The sequence below is a fragment of the Panthera uncia genome, chromosome D1 (assembly GCF_023721935.1).
Source record: "Panthera uncia isolate 11264 chromosome D1, Puncia_PCG_1.0, whole genome shotgun sequence".
In the NCBI taxonomy this organism is placed as follows: Eukaryota; Metazoa; Chordata; class Mammalia; order Carnivora; family Felidae; genus Panthera; species Panthera uncia.
Window position 1 is genome coordinate 90,012,191 of NC_064808.1, and position 23,677 is coordinate 90,035,867.

The 23,677-nt window shown below is 38.7% G+C and overlaps 1 protein-coding gene across 4 annotated transcripts in view; it reads left to right on the forward strand.

Annotated features, from left to right (window-relative positions):
• MSANTD2 (Myb/SANT DNA binding domain containing 2) overlaps positions 1-23,677 on the forward strand; it is a 31,553-nt gene that overhangs the window by 2,755 nt on the left and 5,121 nt on the right. The window contains exons 1-3 of one of the 4 annotated variants that reach the window (XM_049655082.1): positions 16,912-16,992; positions 20,827-20,926; positions 22,551-22,611. In XM_049655082.1, coding sequence (XP_049511039.1) covers positions 20,851-20,926; positions 22,551-22,611 — 137 coding nt within the window. In that variant the 5' untranslated portion in view covers positions 16,912-16,992; positions 20,827-20,850. Of the gene's footprint in view, positions 1-16,902; positions 16,993-20,670; positions 20,927-22,550; positions 22,612-23,677 lie in introns of those variants that run through there. The other 3 variants (XM_049655066.1, XM_049655072.1, XM_049655089.1) reach the window with 3 other exon arrangements.

Genomic DNA, 23,677 nt, shown 5'->3' on the forward strand with positions numbered 1-23,677 from the left:
TAAAAGAGGATCTGTTCACCTGATGTCAAACAGATAAGACCAAATTGACCTCAAGCTCTTAGAATATTTTGAGAACATGTTGACAGTGGATTCTCTGATCAACAGTTGTAGGTGACAGGAGGGCAGATAACTGTATGTATTTTTTTTTCTCTACTTGTTAAGTGATTTCAACCAAGGAACCAGATTTCTTCATTAACAATGTTGGTCTTTCCTGCCAGAATATAAGCTCTGTAAGGACAAGTTCTGGTTTCTCTTATTCACTGCCATATTTCCGTGCCTAGCACATAGTAGACACTGGACACATATTTATTAAATTTACCAAATACAGTCTAGAAGGAGAACTTTGGAAAGTATAGAGATCTAGATCAGTGTTACTCAGACTTTAATTCAAAGACATAGACTGAAACCCAGTTTGAAAAATTTTGCATTGAATACTAAGCTCTGTCCCTCTAGAAGATTTAGTATAAATGTAATCTTAAGCAAAGAAGCAAATGTCGTCACTGACACCGTAGCCTTACACAGTTATGAGGTGGATGTCCCCAAGTAATCCAGACAGAGTATGTTTATGAAAATAAAAACACAACTTTAAAAAATTCTCAGAGAGTCTCAGATACCTGAAAGCAAATCTTTAGATCCCAGTTTCAGAAATGCTTATTCAGGATGAGTAATTCGGAAATCTCTTCTTCTTGTTTTTTAAGTTTATTTATTTATTTTTGAGAGAAAAAGGGGGAGAGAAAGAATCCCAAGCAGGCTCCATGCTGTCAGCCCGGAGCCCGACTCAGTGCTCCATATCACGAACTCTGAGATCATGACCTGAGCCAAGATCAAGAGTCGGACGTTTCACCGACTGAGCCGCCCAGGCGCAACCGGAAAGCTCTTCTTTTACTTTATTGTCTTGATGAGAACTGCAAAAAGAAATTCAACAATCTTTTGTGCTTTGAATTTCACACAATAGAAAAAGTACAGTAAGATATGGACCATGAGGAACTTTTTGTACGGACTAGTGTGCTCACTTAAATGTGAATTCATGTCAGAGGGTCACAGGGAAGGAATATCCTGTGTGTCCATTAAATTTCTGGCTCAATGCATTTGAAATATGCATTAAAATGCAATTATGAAAACTCAGTAAACAATTTCTTCCAAGTTTGAAAGGAGGGAAGAGGTATATAGGAACTTCGGTTTTTCCAGGAAACTTTCCTTTAATCATAGTTTCAGTATGTTGAAGTAGCAGCCTTCATCTCATCACAAGAAGGCATCAGAAAGCTGAGTCCCATCCCAGCCTCTTCCCTGGCTACCTTCCTGAATAACCTGAAAAACACATCACTTCCCTTTTTTGGACTGTTTTAGACTTCTTATCTATTGAAATTGTAAATTTTGAAATTAATAGCTCTTGGATTTTGCTACCAAAGTACTATTTTTGCATGTTAAGTGAATGTGTATATTTCTAAGTGCATAGGGTTTTAGCTTAAAGTCAGATATAAACGTTTGTTTATTGCTGCAAAGAGTTTCATTTTGAAGTCCGACATGTCCATTTATTGGTATTCGTTCAGTCATTTGGAAATGGATGTGTTTGATACTGCCTTACTGCACAGATTACTGTTTGGTTCTGAAGTTTTGCTGCTTTTTTGTTCGTTTGCCAGAAGAAAATCCGTCCCTAATTTTGGAGCCAGATAAACAAATGGGTGGTTTTCTGTCTGGTGATTGCATGATTTTTCTTATTCTATAGGCCTTTTCATCATGTCTCCATTCACCATATAACTTGAGTGCTTACTATGTGCAGGGCTGTATGCTAGATGTTAGGATAAATAAAGAGCTTACAGTGCAGTTGAAGTATGTATAGACACATCAAAGAGTTAAAAGCTGGACAACACAAGGGATGGTATGTGATGGCAGTATTTGATTAAGTGTCATATGACTAAAGCAGACAATAAGTGTGATGACTTCAAAGGAGGGAGAGATCTCATCACAGTCCATACTATAGTAGTTGAAAGATCTATCTAGACTTGGCATTCATGAAAGCATTCACTTCTGAGCCAGATGCTGTATTCACACTTCAGTCAGTTAATCTGATGCACTGCAAAACTCATTCTCAAGTCCCATATTTTTGGGTGTTCTCCAAAAATTTGCCTCTTGAGAGTTGGCTTTATGTCTTTGAAACAGATGTGTACTTCTAGCTCTGCCTCGAGATGAAATGCAAGGTGATTGTATGACCTAAAAAGCTTGTGTTTGCTGGATCAGTACTGGTTGCTCATCAGACAAATTTAAAAGTGGTAGGGAGTCTTCTGCCTAGCAACCAAAATGATCAGTGTTTTAGGGGTATTGCTTAGATTTATTCATTAGTAATTGTTATAATCTTTAGAACAAAATTCATGCTTTAGCAGACAAATTACATATTGACCTTTCGTTTTAGCCCTCAAGCCTTGTCATTTGTTTGTGAGAACCAGTGAGGTAAAGATGGCTTGAAGCCAGCAGATAACCTGTGTCCCTGTGTAGCATTTTAATAGACTCCACCCACCTCTGAGGATTTCTCTCTGGTGTTTGCAGACAAGACGTTCCCTCTGTACTGTCATTGAAAGATTTCCGAGAAATATGGTATACCACTCAAATCGTTTGCAAGAAAGATTGGGTCAGATTTGTTTGCTTCCATTTTTTACATATTCTGTTTCTGTTGTTCCCATGCCACTGTCATCCAGAGGCTTGTGTGTTCCAGAACGCTTGCCTGCTTGTGAGTCTGATAGAGGCTTGATGTGTATCTTAAAGGAATAGACCATCTTGGACTACCGACCTTTCACTTACAGTCTTTCAGTTTAGGAGGTGAGGGTCTAACAAGCACATGTTAAAACTTTGGATGAATAGTCTTCTGAGTTTATTTCTTGGCATTTGGGGAAATCTAGTAAAGAGTGGAATGAAGTTATTATGGATCCTTCAATAAGATGATACGTAAAAAGAAAAAAGAATTTAGAAAGCACATAGTACAAACAGTGCTGTGTAATAAAACTTTCTGTGATGATGGACATGTTCTATATCTAACACAGTTCATTGTGATAGCTACCAGTCACTTGTGGCTGTTGAGACCTTGGAATGTGGCTAGTGTGCCCGAGGAACTGAATTTTAAATTGTGTTTCATTTTAATTAATTTAATTTTAAATTATAAATGCCACATGTGGCTAGTGGCTACCATATTGAACAGTGCAGGTAAAAAGTTGTTATTTGGAGTATTAAAGAAGTCTATTTTACGAAACAGTTTTCTTAGCTACATACTCAAACCTTTAGGGGAAGCTCAAAGTTCCTTTTTTTTTGCCCTCCCTGTGTCTTTACCCCAGAGTAGGAGGAACCTTGATACAAGTAAAGAAAAATGGTCCACCCTACTAGGGAGGAAGAGCTTTTAGTGCACAGAATAAAGTCTTATAATCTCAGTTAGCTAGGGCAAACAGTGTCATATTCTTGATTTTCTAGGACAATGCTGTCTGATAGAACTTTCTTTATGTGATATATGTGTCCTGTTGTCTGCACTGTCCATCAGCCACTGAGCAATAGCCACTAGCCACAGGTGGTTATTGAACACTTGAACTGTGGCTAGTGTGACGGTGTGAAACTGAATTTTTAATTTTCTTTAATTTTAATTTAAATGGTCATATATATGTAGCCAGTGGCTACTGTATTGGCCAGAACAGCTTTGGAATAATGATATTCAAACTTTGTTTTTGTGCTCCCAAAAGACTTTTTGTACTCTCTTGAACATTTTAAAATGGACATTAAAGTTTTTTTGTTATAGGTGAAAGTTTACAGGATGTTAATAGGATATAGGAAATATTAAATCTAGTATGAGATGAATAAAATGAGCATTGACTGTAAAATGTACTCAGTAATGTACTATGAATCTGAAAAATCCACGCAACATTCGTATCTGTAGATTTTATCAAATGTATCTTGAGAATGTTGATGATCAGACAATATTCCACTTAACATTTAAAGAAAACCAATATCCCTAACCTATATTGCTTTGGTTATTTTAAATTCAGGGGCCAAGCTTTACATGTAAGAAATACATGCCAGCTGGAAATGCCAGGAATCCCTAAGGTTTTATGATGCCTTGATTAATCATGAAAGAGTAGGAATACCCCAGTGGGAGGCCACTGCTTTAGAACTCTGAGCATCTTTCTGATATCTTTCTTGGCAGCCGTAGCGGGACTGGACCCTTGAATTCCACTGTCCTTAGGAAGCAGGAGAAAGATGTGGAGCTTAACTCTTGGCTAAAGTGCAAGAATCTGTGGGAGGATTTGGAGATCTTACCCATTCCCTTTCATCAGACCCAGCTGACAGATTTCATCACAGGGTTTCTCCAAATACTAAAGTCTGAAATAGGGACTTACTTTTTTATTATTATTATTATTATTCACCACAAATATTTGAGTGCCTTGTGCAGTAGGTCCTAGAGATGCTGCAGTGTACCATTTACTGTCAGAGTGTCCACCTTCCAGTGAAAGATTCAGACTACAAAAGCACCAGTTACAGGGTTGTGAGCAAGGTCTGTGTGACACGTTGACATTAAGCTCATGGTGCTTCAGGCATACACAGGAAAGGCACGTCATCATAGGCTTTCAGGAGGTGGATCCTGAAGGTAGAGTGCACTGAACTGAGTAGAAGAGGGTAGTTAGAGATGAGCACTTGGGGTAAAAGACCAGAGGCAGCATAACCTAGAACAGTGTAAACTGCCAGTATAGTAAAATATATTTTGTTCAAGAATCTTAAACTGGAAACATCCAAATACCGCATTTGTTCCAGAAAATTTATAAGTGACTATTTTTTCCCCCTTCCCTTCCCCCATGGTCTTCTAAGTTTCTCAAGATCCACATATGAGTGAAAACATATGATATCTGTCTTCCTCTGACTGACTTATTTCACTCAAAGAAGATTTATAAGTGGTAAGCTGTTTAAAAAGTCATCCCTTCTGGGGCACCTGGGTGGCTCAGTTGGTTAAGCGTCCCACTCTTGACCTCAGCTCAGGTCTTGATCTCAGCGTCTTGAGTTCAAGCCTCGTGTTGGGCTCCATACTGGTCGTGAAGCCTACTTAAAAAAATTAATTAATTAATTAAATTAATTAAATAAAAAAGTCATGCCTTTCAACTGAATAACAGTTTGCTATAGTGCATGGCATTTGGTGAAGGTATGACTTAGAATCTACAAATGACTCGTTAGTGGTGTCTTAAAGAACCAAGAAAGGGTGGAGCAGATAGTTTTGGAATAACAGTATGGTGGGCATACCAATTCTAGACAATTTATATGTTTTGATAGATAACCTTTTTATAGTGTTAGATTGTAGTTGTGCAGGTATCTATTACATATCTCATTCTTATATACTGGAATAAAAAACCAAAGCAATGCATCTTTTGAACATATAGTAAGAAGAAATATATTTTACCCTGTGGCCTAATAGTCACGTAATATATATGTTTAACTGAAACATTTCCACAAAATAATAATGATTGTAGCCAACACTTCTGTAACATTTACTATGTGCCATGCACTGTTCTAGGTGCTTTGCAAATATTCACTTATTTAATCCGCAAAATGACATGCTACTTAACTATGTGCAGTGCCCTCTGGTATGTTCTATTATATTCGAGCACAGCTAATCTGGCTCTAGAACCACCAGGTCATATGTCCTCTCGACTATCATAAGTATACAGCGCACGAACACACCCAACACATTGCCTGTACCTGGTAGGCTCTTTCTCTAGTCTCCTCCCTACAGGTACGTAGTCCTCCTCCACCACCACCACCACCACACCTCCTCTACCCCAGTACTTGGCAGCATTGCCTCCCCTTTTCACCCCCCCCCCTCCTGGTACCTCTCATCCTTCCCTGCCCCAGCCACACACTCATTTGTCTCCAGAAGTTCCCTCACCTAAAACTGGTGCAAAGAAAACCTGGGCGGATGGGGGTGCCTGCTCCCACTGGTATTGGGCAGCTGGCTTACTCCTGGGGGACTGGCAGCTCAGGGTCATGTTGGTCCCCACACGGGCCACACCCAGGAGATGGCAGGACAGAGGAGCTGGAGGAACTGGAGCAGGGAGACAGGTTAAAAATTCAGTCAGTCCCCAGGAACCAACAGACCCCCACCTCCACCACCTCCTACACTCCCCGCCTCCCTCTTCTGTCACTCCATCTGCCCTCCTCCAACCTTTACAGGCAGCCTTTTGGGAGAGACCTGCCTGACCTCCCTGGGGGCTGGGGCGGTATTGCAAAGTGTGTGCTTCACACTTACCCAGCACACTGAGTTCTAAAGTTTTGCTGCTGTGGCTCCTATTTATGCCTCGATGGTCTTGCACATTCACAGAGCAGTGGGAGGACCCAGAGTCTTTCTCCAGGAGGCCCTGCAGCCGCAGCGACACGTTGTGGGAGGGCATGGAGTAGACCAGGGATACCCCAGGTTTGCTTGTCGTGGTCCTGCTGATGTACGCCAACACCTGGTGTGGGGCACGACGCCTCCCGGTTATCACATGTATGCACTGTGCCCGCGGGCTCAGCCAATCCCCTCCCCCACACTGGCAGTCTTCAAGTGCTCCTCCCCTGCACCCATCCCCTCCAACCTGTACCAGCTCCCCATTCACCCTGTTCTCCCTAGCCACCCTCACTGGCCCTGGGTCCTCTTTACCACGACGCTTCTTGATCCCCTGTGCCTTGTCTCTTTATCTCCCACTTGGGGTGTTTAGAAAGGTGGTCACAACCTACTAAAATTGATTTCCCAACTCATCCCACTTGTGGGCTATAACCTGCAGTTAGATAAAAGAAAATTAGAAGATACTGAGGTGACATCGGCTTTTTTTTTTTTTTCCAATCATTGTGCTCTTTTAGATTTAAGGCATCAAAACTTCAGAAGCATTAATTTGGAACAGGTCATGTCCCCAATAGTCTGGTGAAATGTTTTATGTGATGTAGTTCTAGCTAGCTGGAGCCTGAGGTTAGAGGGAAGAGGGTGAAAGGAGGTGGGAAGTGATCAGAAATGAGACTGGAGACATACATAAGAGGTGAGATGAGGTACTAGGGGGTTTAGACTTGACCCTAGACTTAGTCATCAAAGAGCTGTAAGCTGGGAAGTGGACATAGTCTTAGGTCCTAGGACTGGCTGTAATGTGGAAAATGAATTGGCAAGGGTAAGATGGGAAGGACAAAGATCACTCAGAGGCTTCTTGCAGTAAGCTAGACAAGAGGTACAATAAAACAGTGGCCATGAAAACAGAAGACAATGGATTTCAGATATACTAAAATCAGCAGGGCTGTTTAGGAATCTGAAAATTTTATGGGGTTTGTTAAATCTTCTACCAGCTTACACAGGATTCTTTGTTGTAGTCCTCAAAGATCATCACAGTGCTTCATTGCCTGAATTTTTAGAGTTGGTTCTAGAACCCAGTGAAATCCAACTAAAATACCATTTTGGCACAGCTCTGTTACCTCTAAGATGTACTCTAGACTCTTGGATTCTAATCTCCCTAAACTTCAGAAGTGATGATCCTGCCTTCTTTTTTCCCCTCTTTTTTTCTAACATTACCAGAGGGCAAGAACTAAAATTCATATCTCCAATTTCAGATATTGATTGTCATACAGGCACTCGGAAGTTGCTCGTACGCTAGGCTGAGGTAGAAGAGCAGTTTTCCCCCCTCTTGGAAGGTTGTATCTATGTAATGTTTAAAAAAGGCTTAAAAATGGCAGAAAGAATGTCTTGAGTTTCAAAAACAGACCAGGACCACAAAGAGCTTTAACTTTTAAACAGTTGATTGTTGGGACTGCTTTGATTATTGGGTACTCTTTAATCCTGGTTTGGGGCTGGGGAGCGGTTCATGCAGTGTGTTCTTCTCTGCCTGCTGTTGACCATTGCAGAAACAGCATTCAGGATGAATGCTTAACAAATCTGGGCCTAGTATGCATATGTTGCAAATACCTGGAATTTGTAAACTATGTGGAGTCTTCCCCCTACTATTCCAAATCATTGGAAAATGTCTGCGAATGGAAAAAGGCATGTATTTAAATCTGTTTTAATTCTTACCTGTTGTAGTTGAGAGAGTCCTTGAGAGCCAATGGAAATGCTTACTTTTTTTTTCTTGGCACTAATCAAGTGAGTGTTCTCTTGTCACTTAGTGGGAAGTGTTGTTATTCCTTAGTATAAAATACAAACCTGTGTTTATTCTCAGACATTTTAGGAATAACAGCCATCAGTTTATTTTTATATATGTGCTCTTGGCTGTATTCATAAATTACATATTTTGAGCTACCAAATAATATTTCAGTCAATATAAATTGATACAATAGAATGGAAGTTATTTACTTAGATACGTCTTCTAGTTGCCTTTTCTCAGCCTATGTAAGACTATTTTGTTGTAATAGCCTGAATTTTTGAAACTCACAGTATTATTGTCGCTCTACTATCTACCTTCAGATTTCATTTATTCAAATAAGTCAATTATGTTTGTAATTGGTATTAATAAAACCAGAATAAAGTTCGTATCTATCAAAAACTGCTTTTATTATTATTATTTTAAATTTGCAGATACTTTCTCTAAATGGGAAGAGCTGGTTTATGATTTAGAAAGAAGAGTGTGATAGGTCAAAAAGTACCTCAACCTTACATTTAATCTCTCAACTGCCATATAAAATCTTAAGGAATTTTCTTTCATTCATTCATTCATTCATTCGTTTAGCAAAAACCCACTGAGCTGCTTCTGCGTGCTGGCCATTGATGTAGGTACTGGAAATACATCAGTGAACAAAATTGAAATAAACTCCTGCCTTCAAAGAGCTTACATTCTGGTAGAAACCAATATGATATTTAAAATATGCAATTCAAAACAATTAGCACAATAGAAAGAAATTGCCTCAAATACGATATTACTAGATATCAGCCTTGTTGACCTTAGAACATTAGAGCTCTTATTCATTATATGTTACTTTTGCCTTTACCAAATGTTACCATTTGCCTTTACTTTCTTAAGAATGATTTACATGACTTTATATCTTTTTATTGTGGTATGTCCAGTTGTCACTGGGGTTTGCCCCATCAAGCAGCAAAGTGCAACATTGTTAATAGTCATTCAGTCATTAGATTATGAGCACCCCTATTCAGTCTTCTGTATAACCAGGTAATGTCCCTTCTCTTTTGCAAATTAGAAGACATGGTTAATAGTTGGATTTTGAGGGATCAGATTGTACCTGTTTTAGAACAGTATAAAATATTTTTTCCTTTATATAAGTAATGTAAACCACATTATAAAATTAAGAGGAAAAATCAAGGGAGAAATTTTAACTTTATAGCAGAACTAACATATCTATGAAACCCTAATTTTCAAGAAGTGGTGGTCAATCCGATTTTACTTCCAGTAAATTTCCATGCACCAAAAAAGGAATGAGAGGTCTACATGTTTTTTGTTCCATTGAACTCCAGGAAAATATATGAGCCATTCATACTTCACTGTTTGTCTACCTACAGCTTCTTGTAAGCAGGCTGCCCAGTGAGTGAGGCATGTTCCTATGGTTAGTTAAGATTCCTTGTTTCCCCTTTGGTTTATATGTCAGTGTTAGTCACCGTATTCTTGCCAGGACTACAAACCTTTGAAAATGGTTAGATAATTAGCTTTTATAAAGAAAGAGGAAATAAGAGCAAAAGGTTGAAGAAGTTATGCTAGTATAGCCAGGTGTTTCTGAAACTTGAATAATCTAAAGCATGTTTATACAACAATGTTACTTGATGTGTAACAAACCTAAATCTAGGTGTAAACTTGTTATTTGTAGATCTCGTGTGTTATCAAACAAAAATAACTGTAAAATACTTTTATGTACTAATAAAACTAAAATTCAGAAAATCAAGCTAGCATTCCTTTAACACTAGATGATGTGGTGTAACTGAAACTTGTTTTCCAAACGAGATTCTGATACTGACTGCTACAGTTTGTTATTCCTACCATGTGCTTTGTGATAAAACTTTGGGGTTACCTTTCCCTACTTGAACTAACCTTTATTTATAAGTGGTCTCCATGTGGTGTGACTATTATTTTTGTAACAATCAAAATGACTAACATTTATTGAGTACAAGCTCTTAGGCACTGTTTTAAGTGCTCTGTTTGTATTTTTTCATTGAACACTCACAGCAAATCTGTGATGGAGGTACTGTTATTAACCCCACCTAACAGATGGAGAAATTGAGGCACAATGAGATTAATTTGTATAATGTCACAAAGCCAGCAGGTGGTATATTGCCCCTTTATGAACCATCAACCCACCTTTGAAAAATGTTGACAATTGAAGTAAGATTTTGGCAACAGTGTGATTATAAACGGTCCAATGCAATAGCCAAAACAGAGCAGTACAGATGGATGTTATCCTCATACATGTTACTTCTCACAGTAGGAAAACACAGGTTTTAAAAATTCTTGCAGATAATTCATGGTGTCCTAAGGTTATAAACACGTGAAAAACGTTTGATTTGGAACTCCCAAGGAAGAGTTGACAACAGGCATCAAAACATTTAGAATAGGCTTTTATTGTCAAAGACTCAGTTCACTCAAATCTTTATATAAATGATGGCATTTATTGAACTACCGACTCCTCTTGAAGTAAGTTTGAATTACAGAAGGAATTTGCAAAGTAGAAGTACTTTTTTCTGCAGTAAAAGGTTAAGGATGTGGCTTACCAAAAGGAGGCCATAGAGCATCCATTACCTATGCCTAAGTGTTCTTAGAGATGACAAAGAGGAGATGGGTTGTTTAGAATATATAATGTAAACGTACGAAAAAAGCATATGCATATGAAGAAAGCTAAAAATAGAAAATGAGAGATCAGAGGGTGCAGTGAGTAACCCAGGTAAATATAGTTACATCCGCTAAATATTAAAATGAGCTGTGAACTTCCTGGCAACTATGGCAAAAAGGTAAACAAAGTGACTTTCTAGACTTCTCAAAGTCTACTGAAGAGAGGAACACCAGGTCCTAGTTTTGAAACCTAAATTTACATTAAAGAAGTTCTGTTAGTGACTTTGGATAATAAGCTCTTACCTTTCCCTTAGCTCTCTATTCAGTTAAATAGAAATGCATCATATATCTTCCACATACATGTGATATAGTCCCCAGACCCCTCCTCCAAGAATGAGACACCCAGCCCCTCCCCCAGCTGCCTGGAGCAAGGATTGGTGACAGCTTCCAGTTGAATTCCTTCGCCCAAGGGAGCTGTCTCCCCCAAGGTAAGGCTCCCTCTCCAGGGAAGCCTGAATCCAGTGACTGGTCCGTGCTGAAATCCAAAGGAACAGTTTCCTTGCCCCAGTTCAGGACAAATCTGAAGGTTCATCCGGTTTCCACACCTCACTTTGGGTTAGCTGAGGCCTTTGCTGCAACTGTGTCTTCGTCAACCAACGTCTTCGTCCGCCCAACCCTGTTCCGGTCAGTTTCACAGGTATTCGTTCTCAAGAGCCCTCCCCAGTAAGCCTGCTGCACAGACTCCTCAGTCTGTTTCCTGGGACTCTCTCTTTTAGCATTAAAGTAAAAATTAGGAATAATAAATATAAACCGCTTAAGTCTCAACACACAGTAAGTAGGCACTGAGAAAATGGTAGTTATGGTTTTTGCCTTCATTGCACAGGACATTGAGCCACATATGGAAAATGTTTCATTTTTGTAGACAGTACATTTTTCATATGGCTATTGCTTTTAGCAGTCCTCATAAAGGTAAGAGTAAAATATAAAAATGTTACCAAATGAGCTATAAAAAGTATTATGATTGCCTGAATTTCTAACAACTTTCTAAATATGTTCAGGTTGCCTACAGACAGATGTATACACTTAAAACATGCTTATTTTCAGGTTTTTCATAGAGTATCTGTCAGCATATGAATATTTGTTCTTTTCGTGCATTTATGATCTGTAGTTTACAGCATGTAAAATGCAAAAACAAAAAAACAACAACAAACAAAACAAAACAAAACCACTTTTTGAAGTAGAGTTGACCCTGAACAACATAGGTGTTAGGGACACTGATGCCCTGTTCAGTCAAAAATCTGGATATAACTTCTGACTCCCCAGAAACTTAACTACTAATAGCCTGCTGTTGATTAGAAGACTTACTGATAACATGAGCAGTGGATTAACGTATTTTGTATGTTACATCTATTCGATACTGTATTCTTACAACAGAATACTCCAGAGGAAAGAAATTGTTATTAAGATGATCATAAGGAGGAGAAAATACATTTGCAGTAATATATTTATTGAAAAAAAACCTTGTAGTTCAAATCCATGCTGTTCAAGGGTCAACTTTAAGTCAACATTTACCTTTTTAAAAAACACCTGACTGAGTCTTGACCCAGATTCAGGCGAGACTAATATTTGTACCCAGATACCTTGATGGAGGATTTCTAATAACCTTACTTTTTAGATGATTTTATCTAGATGTCACAGCCAAATACGTAAAAATTACTAATGGAAGGAATTTGTATTATAGATTATTTTTTCATTATCGATGGTAGTTTTTAGTAAAAAAAAAAAAAAAGACTACAAAACTTTCATGAAAGGAATAAAGTGACCTGTTTTGCAGGGGGTGGGGTAACTGCTCTGCACCATTTCCCTTTTAAACACAGGTCTTCCCACCAGTAGAAAGTACCTTTGTGTTTGGGAAGCAATGTGATGTAATGGTAAAGCTGTGTGAGATGTTATTGTAATGTGTATGCATGCATGTGTAGTTCTTAAATTTTAGACATAGTTGATTATGGACCAGTTAGTGTGCAATTCAGGGTGTTTGTGTGGGAGGCCTTTAAAGGTGAATGATTCTCCCCTGCTGTCCTAGAAATACTGTAGATAATACTCAAATATGTTTTTTTTTCCCTCACATATTAGTAAAAGTTAACGTTTTAAATAAATATCATCTGAATACCACTTTGAGATGGTGCCCGGGGTGTGAAGTAAACAAAATCTAACAGAAATGCTAATATAGCAACTTCAGAGGTGATGTAGGAGGTCAGATGAAAACAACCTACCTAATCCAGGATAATTCTTTACCAGACAACTGGTTCCCACCCAACCCCCGCCCCACTAGATGGGAAGGAGGTTGTAGGCAAATAGTGGTATCTGACTGTCTTTGATGACTGTAATGTATCTGTTGCCGCTTATGTCTGAAATAGTTAAGTAGTTCACTAAAGCCCTAATGTTTTTACCCGTCTTCATGCCTGGAAGGATTCTTGTATCCCAAAGAAGTCCTTAAACAGGACTATGCTTACTAGGTGTGGCTTTTATATTACTGCCAATAGGAGATATGATTTACCTACAGCATAGGGTTAAAAACTTTATGATCATATGAATATAGTTCCTTGAGCAATGGAAGGTGTTTGTTTTTGACAATTAGTATTGTCCTCCTGGAGGGTTTTTTTTTCTGTTCATAATCTGAATGGACAAGACCCTCACCAGCTAGCATGGAGGAACCTAGAAAACTTGGAGGAGTCGATCCTCACTGAGAATCAAAATTTCCTGAATTATTTGTTCCACACAAGAATCTCTCCCCGATGAAGACAGTACTGACCAGTTGTAGACAAAAAAGTGAGTCGTTCATAGCCAGATTCGGAATGCAGTGCAAGTCGATAGCATTCAATCCTGGACAGTTCCCCACAGAGACTGGGGCTCCAGAGAGGTAAGATCTTTTGGTTTCTGGTGGTCGTTCTGTTTGACCCTCTCAGAATCTAGGAAACAATTGAGTCTTTTTCCTTTTCTATCTTTGACAGAACTCTGTATCCTTGAATATATTACTTATTCAATGTGTAAGGCATAAGAAATCATAAAATTTGGACAGAGCAACAGAGGTCTGTGTGGCAGGAGACCCCTCTCCCACCACTGAGAAAAATTTTAAAAACAAGAATGGTAGATCTTTTTACAATAACCTGGCCCTCTGCAGTTATTCCCTTTGTCACAAAGGGAATTTGCTTTGCTAATTTGAGCTGTATCTATGCTTCATACCATTTTCTGCTCCTGCTTTTTTCAAGTAGGAGCCTTACGTACCTTAGATTTATCGATTCTATAAATATAATCTACCATGTGGTTAAACAGTGAGTTCCTTGATTTTCTTTGGTAAGAAAAAAAATTTATCTTCTTGCTAATGATTTGCAATATTAAAATTACCTTAATTCATTTACTTAATAAATGTATATTGAACCTTTACGTGATAGGCACTCTTCTGGGCTCAGAGAAACCGAGAACTAGGCAGACGTACCTAGTTCCTACCTCATAGAGTTGATGATCTAGTAGAATAGTTCTCTTAGGAAGCATTCACATTATATGAGTGGCATTTGGTAATTTTTGTTTGTTTGTTTGTTTTCCAAATCCCCTTTGAAGAAATACTTGTCTTGGGGCCTTGGCTCCTCATTTGTTAAGTGAGAACTCTGTGATCTCTGAGGCTCTTTTCCATTCAAAACATCCATAATATTTTGGAAGTTTGGAACTTGGTTTGCTATTAGAGCCTTGGGCAGCTCCACCCACCCCCTGTCAATCAGTAGATTATATAAAAGAGATATTTGGCAAGGATAGTGTCATAGACAGATAGGCATTATATCAGGTGTTGCAGGAAAGTCAAATGAGTTAAGGACAAAGTTTGAGGGTCATTCTTCTCAGTAATTAAGAAATCGCTGACCATGATATGAATGGTTTCGGCAGAATAATAGATCAGACTGAGTCCCATTGGGTTAAGGATTGAATTAGTGTAGACATTGCCTATTCCTTTCAGACCCTTTGGTCTTTAGGCAGTATTAAAATGGGAAGATGCAAAAGCTTAGCCATCGTGACTACTAAGGAAAGTAGTCAAGGCTTCCTTTCCTATGCTTGTTCCAAGATACGTGAATTTCCTTTAGGTAATTTATGTAGCATCTGTATTGATAAGTGTATCAGATAATGAATGGTCAAGTATTATGTGATTCAATTGGGACAGATAATCAGCATAATTTATGAATCATTTAATATTGCTTAGTTTCCACTTCAGAAAAAGATTTCTTCCCTAGCAGGTGGGAAAAAAAAAAAACAAAAAAAACCTATATTTTTGTGAAGAGTAAATTGATATCCCTGTGTGTTCTTACTGCTAGGAATTGTTTCTTTCAAAAAGCATGGGAATTTGACTAATTGGCCTCTTAAAGAAGATATTAATGCTGCTTTATCTAAATGAGCAGAATATGGAGCAAACTGGATAAATTTTACTTAAACTGGTTGTCCCAATCTTTATAATCTCTTGTCAAACCTAATGCACAAATTAAGTCTACCTTATTTTAGGGCTTCTGACTAATACCTGTTATATTCTTTTATGGAAGAAACAACCACATGGTATAGAGCAGTTTTTAACCCGAGGTTCTGGTATGGGCTCTTCAGAGTCCGTGTTCTTGAAATTGTATGGAACAGTTTTGTATGTGTGTTTTTTTCTGGGGATGGATCCATGACCCAAAAAAGAAAAGAACTTCTATTCTGGAGAGGAAAAGGAAAAGGAATATTTAAGAATAAAAAGCTTTCTCACTTGCCAAACCTCCCCTGTAGCACTAAGAACTGGGGGAGTGTGATGCAAGGGCTATATTTTTGGTTTGAGTTTTGTTTTGTTAGGGTTTAGGGTTGGCTGGTTTTAAAGGATTAAGTGATTGGCAAATCAGTTTGCCAGATTTTGATGTATAGAAAACAGGTAGTAAATAGGTAGTAAAACTTCTGCTGGCCCCAGATAGATTTTGCCTTACGTGACTTCCTAATCATTAGTTCTAGCTCGGTGTAATATACATCTCTATGTAGGAATTTATGCTGTATTCATAATACCCCTCTTACTGTGTGCAGAAATGTGTTTATTTATTCTCCTACTTGGAGTTTTATTTTATTTTATTTTCTGCCTTTTGTGCTCACAGTAAGAAACTAAAACTAATTAAAGACATATTGAGTCTCTCCAAAAGATATTGAAATAAATTCAATGGGTTTTTTGTTGTTGTTGTTGTTGTTGTTGCCTCATTAAGAGCAACTAGTTGTAACAGTTACAATAAAGCGGTAACTTTAAAGGAAGATTAATGTATTTCACAGACTTTTGCTTTAAAAATCCACATCTGCTAAGGCTGAGGTATTGTTTTTAATTCTTTTATAAACAGCTAGTCATTGGAGATTTGCCCCCAGTGTAATTTCCTCTATCTCTTGTGAAATATGATATGTGATTCTTAAGACTCTGACTGCAAATAAGTATATTCTTTATGGAATCATTTGGGTTAAAAAAAAAAAGCTAAAATTTATCATATTTAGTTTGCAGAGGGTTAAGATCATCTATGTAATCCATTTCTAGTGTGGCCAGTTTGACAACTACATTTGAAAATCTGTTTCACTGCTTGTTTTTTCTTATAACATTGTTTCCTGCTGTTATAACTAAGCTATCCTGCCCTGCGGTTTGACTTTTTCATCTGACATCTTAGGCTGATCATGCCAGTGTTTTCTGGACAACACATTTATGTAGCTATTATGCTACACATTTCCATTCCTCCTTATTATAGACCCTGTTCCACCTGTAGTCAGTTCTGTTAGAACAGTGGTTTTGTCACGGTGATTGTGTTTCAATTGGATGAAATGGGGCAAATTTTGAGAAAACGAGCCAGTAGCAGAATTGGTTGGCATATGCCCATATGATTTATTTAGTTGGCTTCCTGCTTTGCCATACCAGGGAAAAATTCAATTCCTCCCACTTCCTGAAAGTCAAAGGAGGGATTGAAGGACACTGAAGCGAAAGAAACCTTATTTTTACCCCCAAAGTAGCTTATATAATGTCAGGAAGGGCTTTGACGAAACCACTGGCCCTACTTATAGATCTTATTTTCCAAACCTTTCATTATTTTATTTGCCCTTTTCTGAACTCTACAATTTCCCTCTCTTGTAGCTGGTTCGATGCCCAGAACTGAATGCTGTGCTCCAGCTGTGGCCTCACCGGTGCTGAATAGAGAGGAAGAGCCACCTTCATAGCTTACATGTGATTCCTCTGCTTATACAACCCAATACTGGATTTACTTACTTTGGCAAGATAGCTGCATTGTGCACTGTATTTAATGTTACATGTACTGTAACCCTGGGTCTTTCTCTGCATTGCTGCCGTTAAACCCCCAATCCTGCCAATCTAAAACTCCTACCTTTGTTTACCTGCCCCCTCCCCCGCAGACCTCCCCCCCACATTCATCCGCAATGAATGTCATCTTTATTCTCTCATTTCCTTTCCCTCCAATCTTAAACTTTGGCAGAACTTTCCCTCCGTCTATAAATTATCAGTTGTCAGCCATCTTGTTTTCCTCCCTGCTTTGGTAATGGGACATCTTTTAAGCCTTGTCTCTGGTTCTTTTCCTGTTGTGGTGATTAAACACTTGGCATTTCTTCCAAATCAAAGACCTACGAACTCTTCTGATTTGACCACCTGATCAAGTTGTTACCTACCCTTTAGTTCTTTCTAGATTCTCTTGACTCCTCCTGACCTCTATCCCTCTGACTTCCTTCAAGAATACAGTATTACCTCACTGCTCTTCCCCAGGGAGGAGACTGTAATATTGATTTACCATGGAAACTTCTAGCAATAAGGAAAGTGTTATTCTTCCTAATTATGAATAGGCTGGTCTTTTAATAATTTTGAGCAAATTCTTCCCCCCCCAACTTCCCCCAAAATCTTAACTTTTAAAAGAAAATGCTAGAGGTTAAATTACCATACATTTCTAAGATGAGTGAGGTAAAGAAAGAAGGAAGGGGAGTAAGGTATTTGTGTTGGGTAGGAAACGGCCCTCCAAGAAAGCTAAACTTGAGGTTCTTGTTGGGTTTGGTGTGGCTGTCTGAAGTGGGAGGTGAGGCTTTGCTTTTCCTAGAGTTTGGAGCATTATCGTAACCTCAGATTTAGAGTAGATTTTTAAGTTGGCTTATTTAGGACTGTTGACACAGACACGCAGTCTTTTAATTGCGTGATTTGGTTCATCGTTTGGGGTGTAGGAAGTGTGACCTTTCTTGATTGGAAGGCCTCCATAGGTTCCTTTTATCTGTTTCTAAAGTCCCTGCAGCTTTACTGAGTTCAGTGTCTCCCACAGCGGTGGTCTTGCTCAGGTTTGAGTTCTCCCTTTCGTTTTCTATCTTAGTTGATGTGTCCTATTCAAACAGCCTCTCCTTGGATCCATGGATCCTTTGCTGAACCCAGAAGGTACCTCTTATGTGTATTTTATGTCTTGAGAGTGTTAAAATCAATTTGGAAGTCTTTTTAACATTATTCCAATATATCAAATTCCTATCGTATGGATTTAGGAATTACCAAACATTTTTCCTCCAGACCCCTAAGAGATATTTTTCATATCAACACATGACACTATTAAAGTGTATCACAAAAGTACACTACAAGGAAAGAGGTGGCAAGATCTCATAGCCTGTTTTGATGAAATATAAAATACATCATCTGACTGTTCTTCTGTATCTAAAACCATTAGATATTGCTATTCACAATTACATAAGCCAAGTGAAATTTTAAGCTCAATTTGGTGGTTTCAAAGAAACCTGTCGTTTCCCACCATGTACATTGTCAAAAGATTGGTGGCTTTGCTTAAGATGCCCGTGTCACGACATTCCTTCAAAGGAACGTAAGTTTATTCCTTAACTTCTGAAATGACCCCCAGTGACAGAGGCGACTGGACTCTTGTGTGCTGCGTGCACTTCTCGAGGCAGCCAGAAAGTAGTGAGCAGTGACATCTCCATTTATGGCCTTGGCAGGGTGAAAGGGACACGGCCGGGACTCTCCATGTACGGTCCTTGGAGGAGTCGAAAAGAGCAGTTGGGGTGTTCTTGGAGGCAGAAACTAGACATTGTAAGATAAAAATAAGTTGGCAGGAGATGTTTGCAATTCAAATTCCAATCCCTGCAAGGAGGGCAGAGGGCACTGGGAAAGGGGAGTATATAGAAAATTAAATGAGATCTGCTGCTGGCATTTGTCTCCTTCCATTGGAAAAGTTACCCTGTGACGCATTCCCCAAGTTCATTTCTGACTTTTTTCTAGAAAGTTTTGTGTTATGTAGTTGTGACAATCTTTTACAAAGAGAAAGAGGGAACACTTTTAATCAGAAACCTTGGCTCTTTAAGGCATCATTTGAGGCACCAGAGATCTCAAGAAAGGGAGAAAGGCAGATGCTTATGCAGGGGGTAGACTGGCCGGTTTTGGGACAGGGTGACTAATCACCACTCTGTGTATGTCTGAGGAAGATCATCCTATGTGCCATGCTTTTATTACTGCTTTTGCCCATCTGGATTCCTGGCCTCAAGGGACAGATCTGCAAAGTATTTGACAGAGTGTCTTGTCATTTGTCACCTGTGATTTAAAGATACTGAACTTTCGTGGAGGCTCTGTAAAGATTATGAAGAGTTGTTTTAGTTTGGTGGGAATATGTGATATATTGGTATGGAAAGTAATCTCACATTTAGGAGAAACGTACAGTCTGACTAATGCATATAAATTAAGTCTGAAGTGAACCAATTTTGCACAGTTGAGTCAGAAGGTATATGAGAGCCACAAGGGAAAAGGGTCTTGTCTTTCAAGAAAATTCTGAGAGAAATTCAGTAAAGTAGAAGGGAGATTAGAAGGAGCAGAAAGAGCAGAGATGGGATAGAGACTGGATGTCAGTAAACTAAATTTGGATGCTGGGACTAAGTCCTTGGTTTATCTTTTGAAATACCATGTAAGACAGAGTAAAAGATGCCAATAATTAAGGAAACTGGGCTAATGATCAGAAACAAGTATGCGTTGGAAGACCATGAAGAAAATGGTTTGTGCAAGACATTAAAATGATCCAGGTTTTCCCTGTGGACTTGCATAGTGATTTTTATTTGCTGCGTAGCATAAGGCAGAAAAAGGAGTGCAGTGGTATCCCTCCACCTCACTTTCCCCCCCAGGAAAGGAGATTATTGGTTTGTTTCCTGGCAGTCTGAGTTGGTAGAATAGATTAGAACTGGCTAATCTTTCGATGTAGGAATTAGCACATTGTTTCTTGATAGTTGATGTTTGAGGCTGGGGCTCTGTAGCATAATTATTTGACCTCTTTTAAATTTAGCAATTTCCCTAAAGACCGAGTAATTTAGTAAGGACTGTGGACTTTGAGGGTAGTATGTTTTACTAGCTGATTCACTTAGGCGATTGTTTTTACCCTGATTTCCTTCTGAAGAGTAGGGAAGGTTATATTCTTCGCTTGGGAAATTCTTCTTTCTGTCCCCCCTTCCCTCACTTTTTCCAAATTCTGGGCACAATAGCAGCTCTTTCTCTTCTGTGGCAGGTGTGCATCCTATTGGCTGGCTGGTATTTCTTGTTTTCTTTTTCTTTTTTTTTTTCCTACTTCTTCTTTTTAAATGGGGGTGGGGGTATAAAAATATGTGTTATGGGGTACATGCAATAATGTTGTAATGTTTCTTGTTGTTTAATGGATGATTAATTGCAAAATAATTGTTTGAATTATAACATGTTTGAGTAAATGCTAAATTAGTTTTTTTTCTAATATAATAATGAATTTGAAATCTAGCATTCCTGTAACAATGTGTCTGTGTTTGTCTGTCTGTGTCTGTCTAATAGTAATTAATATCTGTGGTCCGTACCTGGAAGAGGAAGTACAGCTTTAAAGGAATAACAAAAGACTTTGTGTCTTAGACCCTTCGCAGGTGTTACAGTCGGGTGAAAGAACATGGTGTTGGGAAAAGAAAGAGCAGTTACACATTTGAACAGTTGGAACAGGTGTTTGGTCAGGGAGGATGGGATGCTCAGCCCTGCCAGCCTGTACTTATTAACAGTAGTGGCTTGTACCAGGAGCTGGAGTCAGATGGCAGCACTATGGAGGAGTATTCACAGGAGGACTGGGGAAACCACAGTCAGGATCTCCATGGCTATCCAACAGATCAGGAATTGGGTAAGAAAGCCAATATATATGATACTTAACGTGTGTGTGTGTGTGTGTGTGTGTGTGTGCACGCACGCCCCTTTATATGTGTATTTGTACTTAGTAGTTCAGTTCCTTCTGTCAGCACAAGGCACACAGCCAGCCCATTTGGGGCAATCTGGACATTGTTGGTTTAGCCCTCAATTGCCAGCTAGTGCCTGGTGTTAGCCATTTGGATTTGCGGACCAGCAAAAGTCCTAAAGACCCACAATTCCTAATCAGTGACAGGTAGAAGAATCCTATATGCCATTTCAAATATCCTACACCTCCTTGTTCTAAGATAGCTGCCAAGAAGGTTAACTCTTGGCTCAAAACTGCTGTAGACATGACTTTCTTTTCCTTGCTTTATTCCAAATACTTTTTATTTTCTGTTTGTGATTTGGAAAAGGTCCCCACCCACACTTTAGTCTGAACAAAAAAAAAAAAAAAAAAAAAAAGAAGAAGAAGAAGAAGAAGAGAAGCCTCTGTTTATGTTGAAAAGAGATGATATTTGAATTTTATCAGTGATCATACTCCTTCAGAATTCATTAAGGATCCCATCTGAGCAGTGGCTGGAATGATTCAGACTTAGCATTAACAATGGAAAATAAAACTCCTGGCCATCAAATCTAAACGCAGGTGGCCTAATTAAGAGGGGATACGTAGTTAGTTTTTGTTTCTTTTTGCAACAGACTCTCCAGTTTGGATTTTTATAATTTGGAAGTGCTAATCGGTTTCTGCTGCAGTCACTGGGCTTCAGTAGCAAGTTGTGTGATGCGTGTTCCCTTACAAGTAAATGTTTTCTCCCCAGTGAGCTACTCGGGCAAGCTCCAAAGAAGTATAAGCAGGATTGGCACTATGAACGTGCTTCCCTGGCTTAAGATAAAAGTCCACAGGCATTGTTTTACAGAATTCCTGATGATAGAGAAATGCTAATGCAAAAGAAAAAGGATTAAATGCTAATATTTCTTTCAAATGCGATTTCTTTTTAAATCTCTCAAATATTGGAAGACAGGGAGAGAAGAAACTCTTAAACTGTAAAACTAATGCCATGTAAAAGAGAGACTTAAGGACTGGAAGAGTAAAAAGGGCAGATACCAAGTGATCACTACCTTTTAATTTCCAAACAGTAGTAAGGTCTAAATTACTTTGGCATTCTGTAACTCTGGTTTTGCCATGGAGAATTAAGTCACCCAAACCTTTGGGAAAAAATAAAATAAAATAACATGCAGAGTATATTGATTCTCATATTGGGAGAATAGTTGCTGTGTAAAACCTACATAGAAAACCTAAATAGAAGAGAATTATTTTTCATTCTTGTTCCTTCAAAAATCATGTTTGCAGTGAAATTAAGCTTTAAGCTCCTAGCTAGAAATCCCACTGGTGACCTTGAAGAATTTTATACTTGTAGAGCTGGTTTCTGATCTTGCATATAAATGTATGCATCTCATTATATAAGAGTTATATTTATAAATCTGGCATTGGACAGTGTTTGACACTAGAATTACGGTCTTGCGTTGGAAAGTATGGAACAGACAGTAAACACAATGACTTATGTACATAAATGTCTGCTACTTAGAAAAATATAATCTCTTTCAAAAACCTTGCTTTTCAGATGAAATACCTGTCACAAAGAGAACATTAAAAATAAAACAAGAGTCTTCTGAAGAAGCACAGTAAGTAGATGCTTCTTTCTATAAAGTGTATTTACCTAAATGTAATGACCATTGGGAAGATGCAGAAAGTCATGGTTGTCGTTAGACTTGTGGTGGAAATTGTAGGCATGCCACTGAGGAAGCACGTGTGGTCATTGTTTCACATCTTCTTAGCTTAAGTTTGCCAGTGGTTAACCAAAAACACCGAGAATTTTGTGCGCGACACAAAGAAATAAATGTATTACACAAAAATAAGTGTGTTTGTGGTGTTTGCCTGTACGTGAATGTGGATGTATGGATGTCCAGTTGTGGTACCGAGATGATCCATGGGGCCCTGAGTTTATCTGGGCTTAGGTGAGAGTACAGGAGGGCCAGAGGGACACTTACATTCTTTATGATACCACACTGTAAGAATCAAAAAGCAAGCTCTTAGACAGCCTTTTTATACATCTGGAAAAGAAAGCAGTTGCTGGAGGAAAGATTAACCTGGGCCAGGGCCCTTCACCTGGTCTCCACCCTAAGTTCAGCACTATCTCTTCTGTAAGGATATCACAGCTCTCTGAATTTCAGTGATACTATATTTGTGGTTCTTTTATTTGTTTGTTTGTTTGTTTGTTTGTTTGTTTTTAAGAGAGAGACTGTGAGTGGGGTAGGGGCAGGGAGAAGAGTGGGGGACAGAGGATCCAAAGCAGGCTCTGTACTGACAGCAGCGAGCCCAACGTGGGGTTTGAACTCATGAACCAGGAGATCATGATGCTTAACCACCTGAGCCACCCAGGCGCCCCTGTTTGTGGTTATTTTGAATAGCTTTAAGTAAATCCCTGATTATATCTATGAAATATATTAAAAGATAAATTTAGTGGAAAAGTGGAGGGACACCATTTTTTTTTTTTAAGCCTGGTCATCACCCATTTTTTCTTCTGTACTTCATTCCATACATTCGATCTTGATGTTTGAGGGATGGTGGAGAAAGGGGGAACAGGCAAGACAGAAAGAGGTGTGATAGGCAACAAGCAATATAAAAAGGAAACTGATGTTTTCATTTACCAAACCACCACCACCACCACCCTTTGCAAACGCTCCTGCC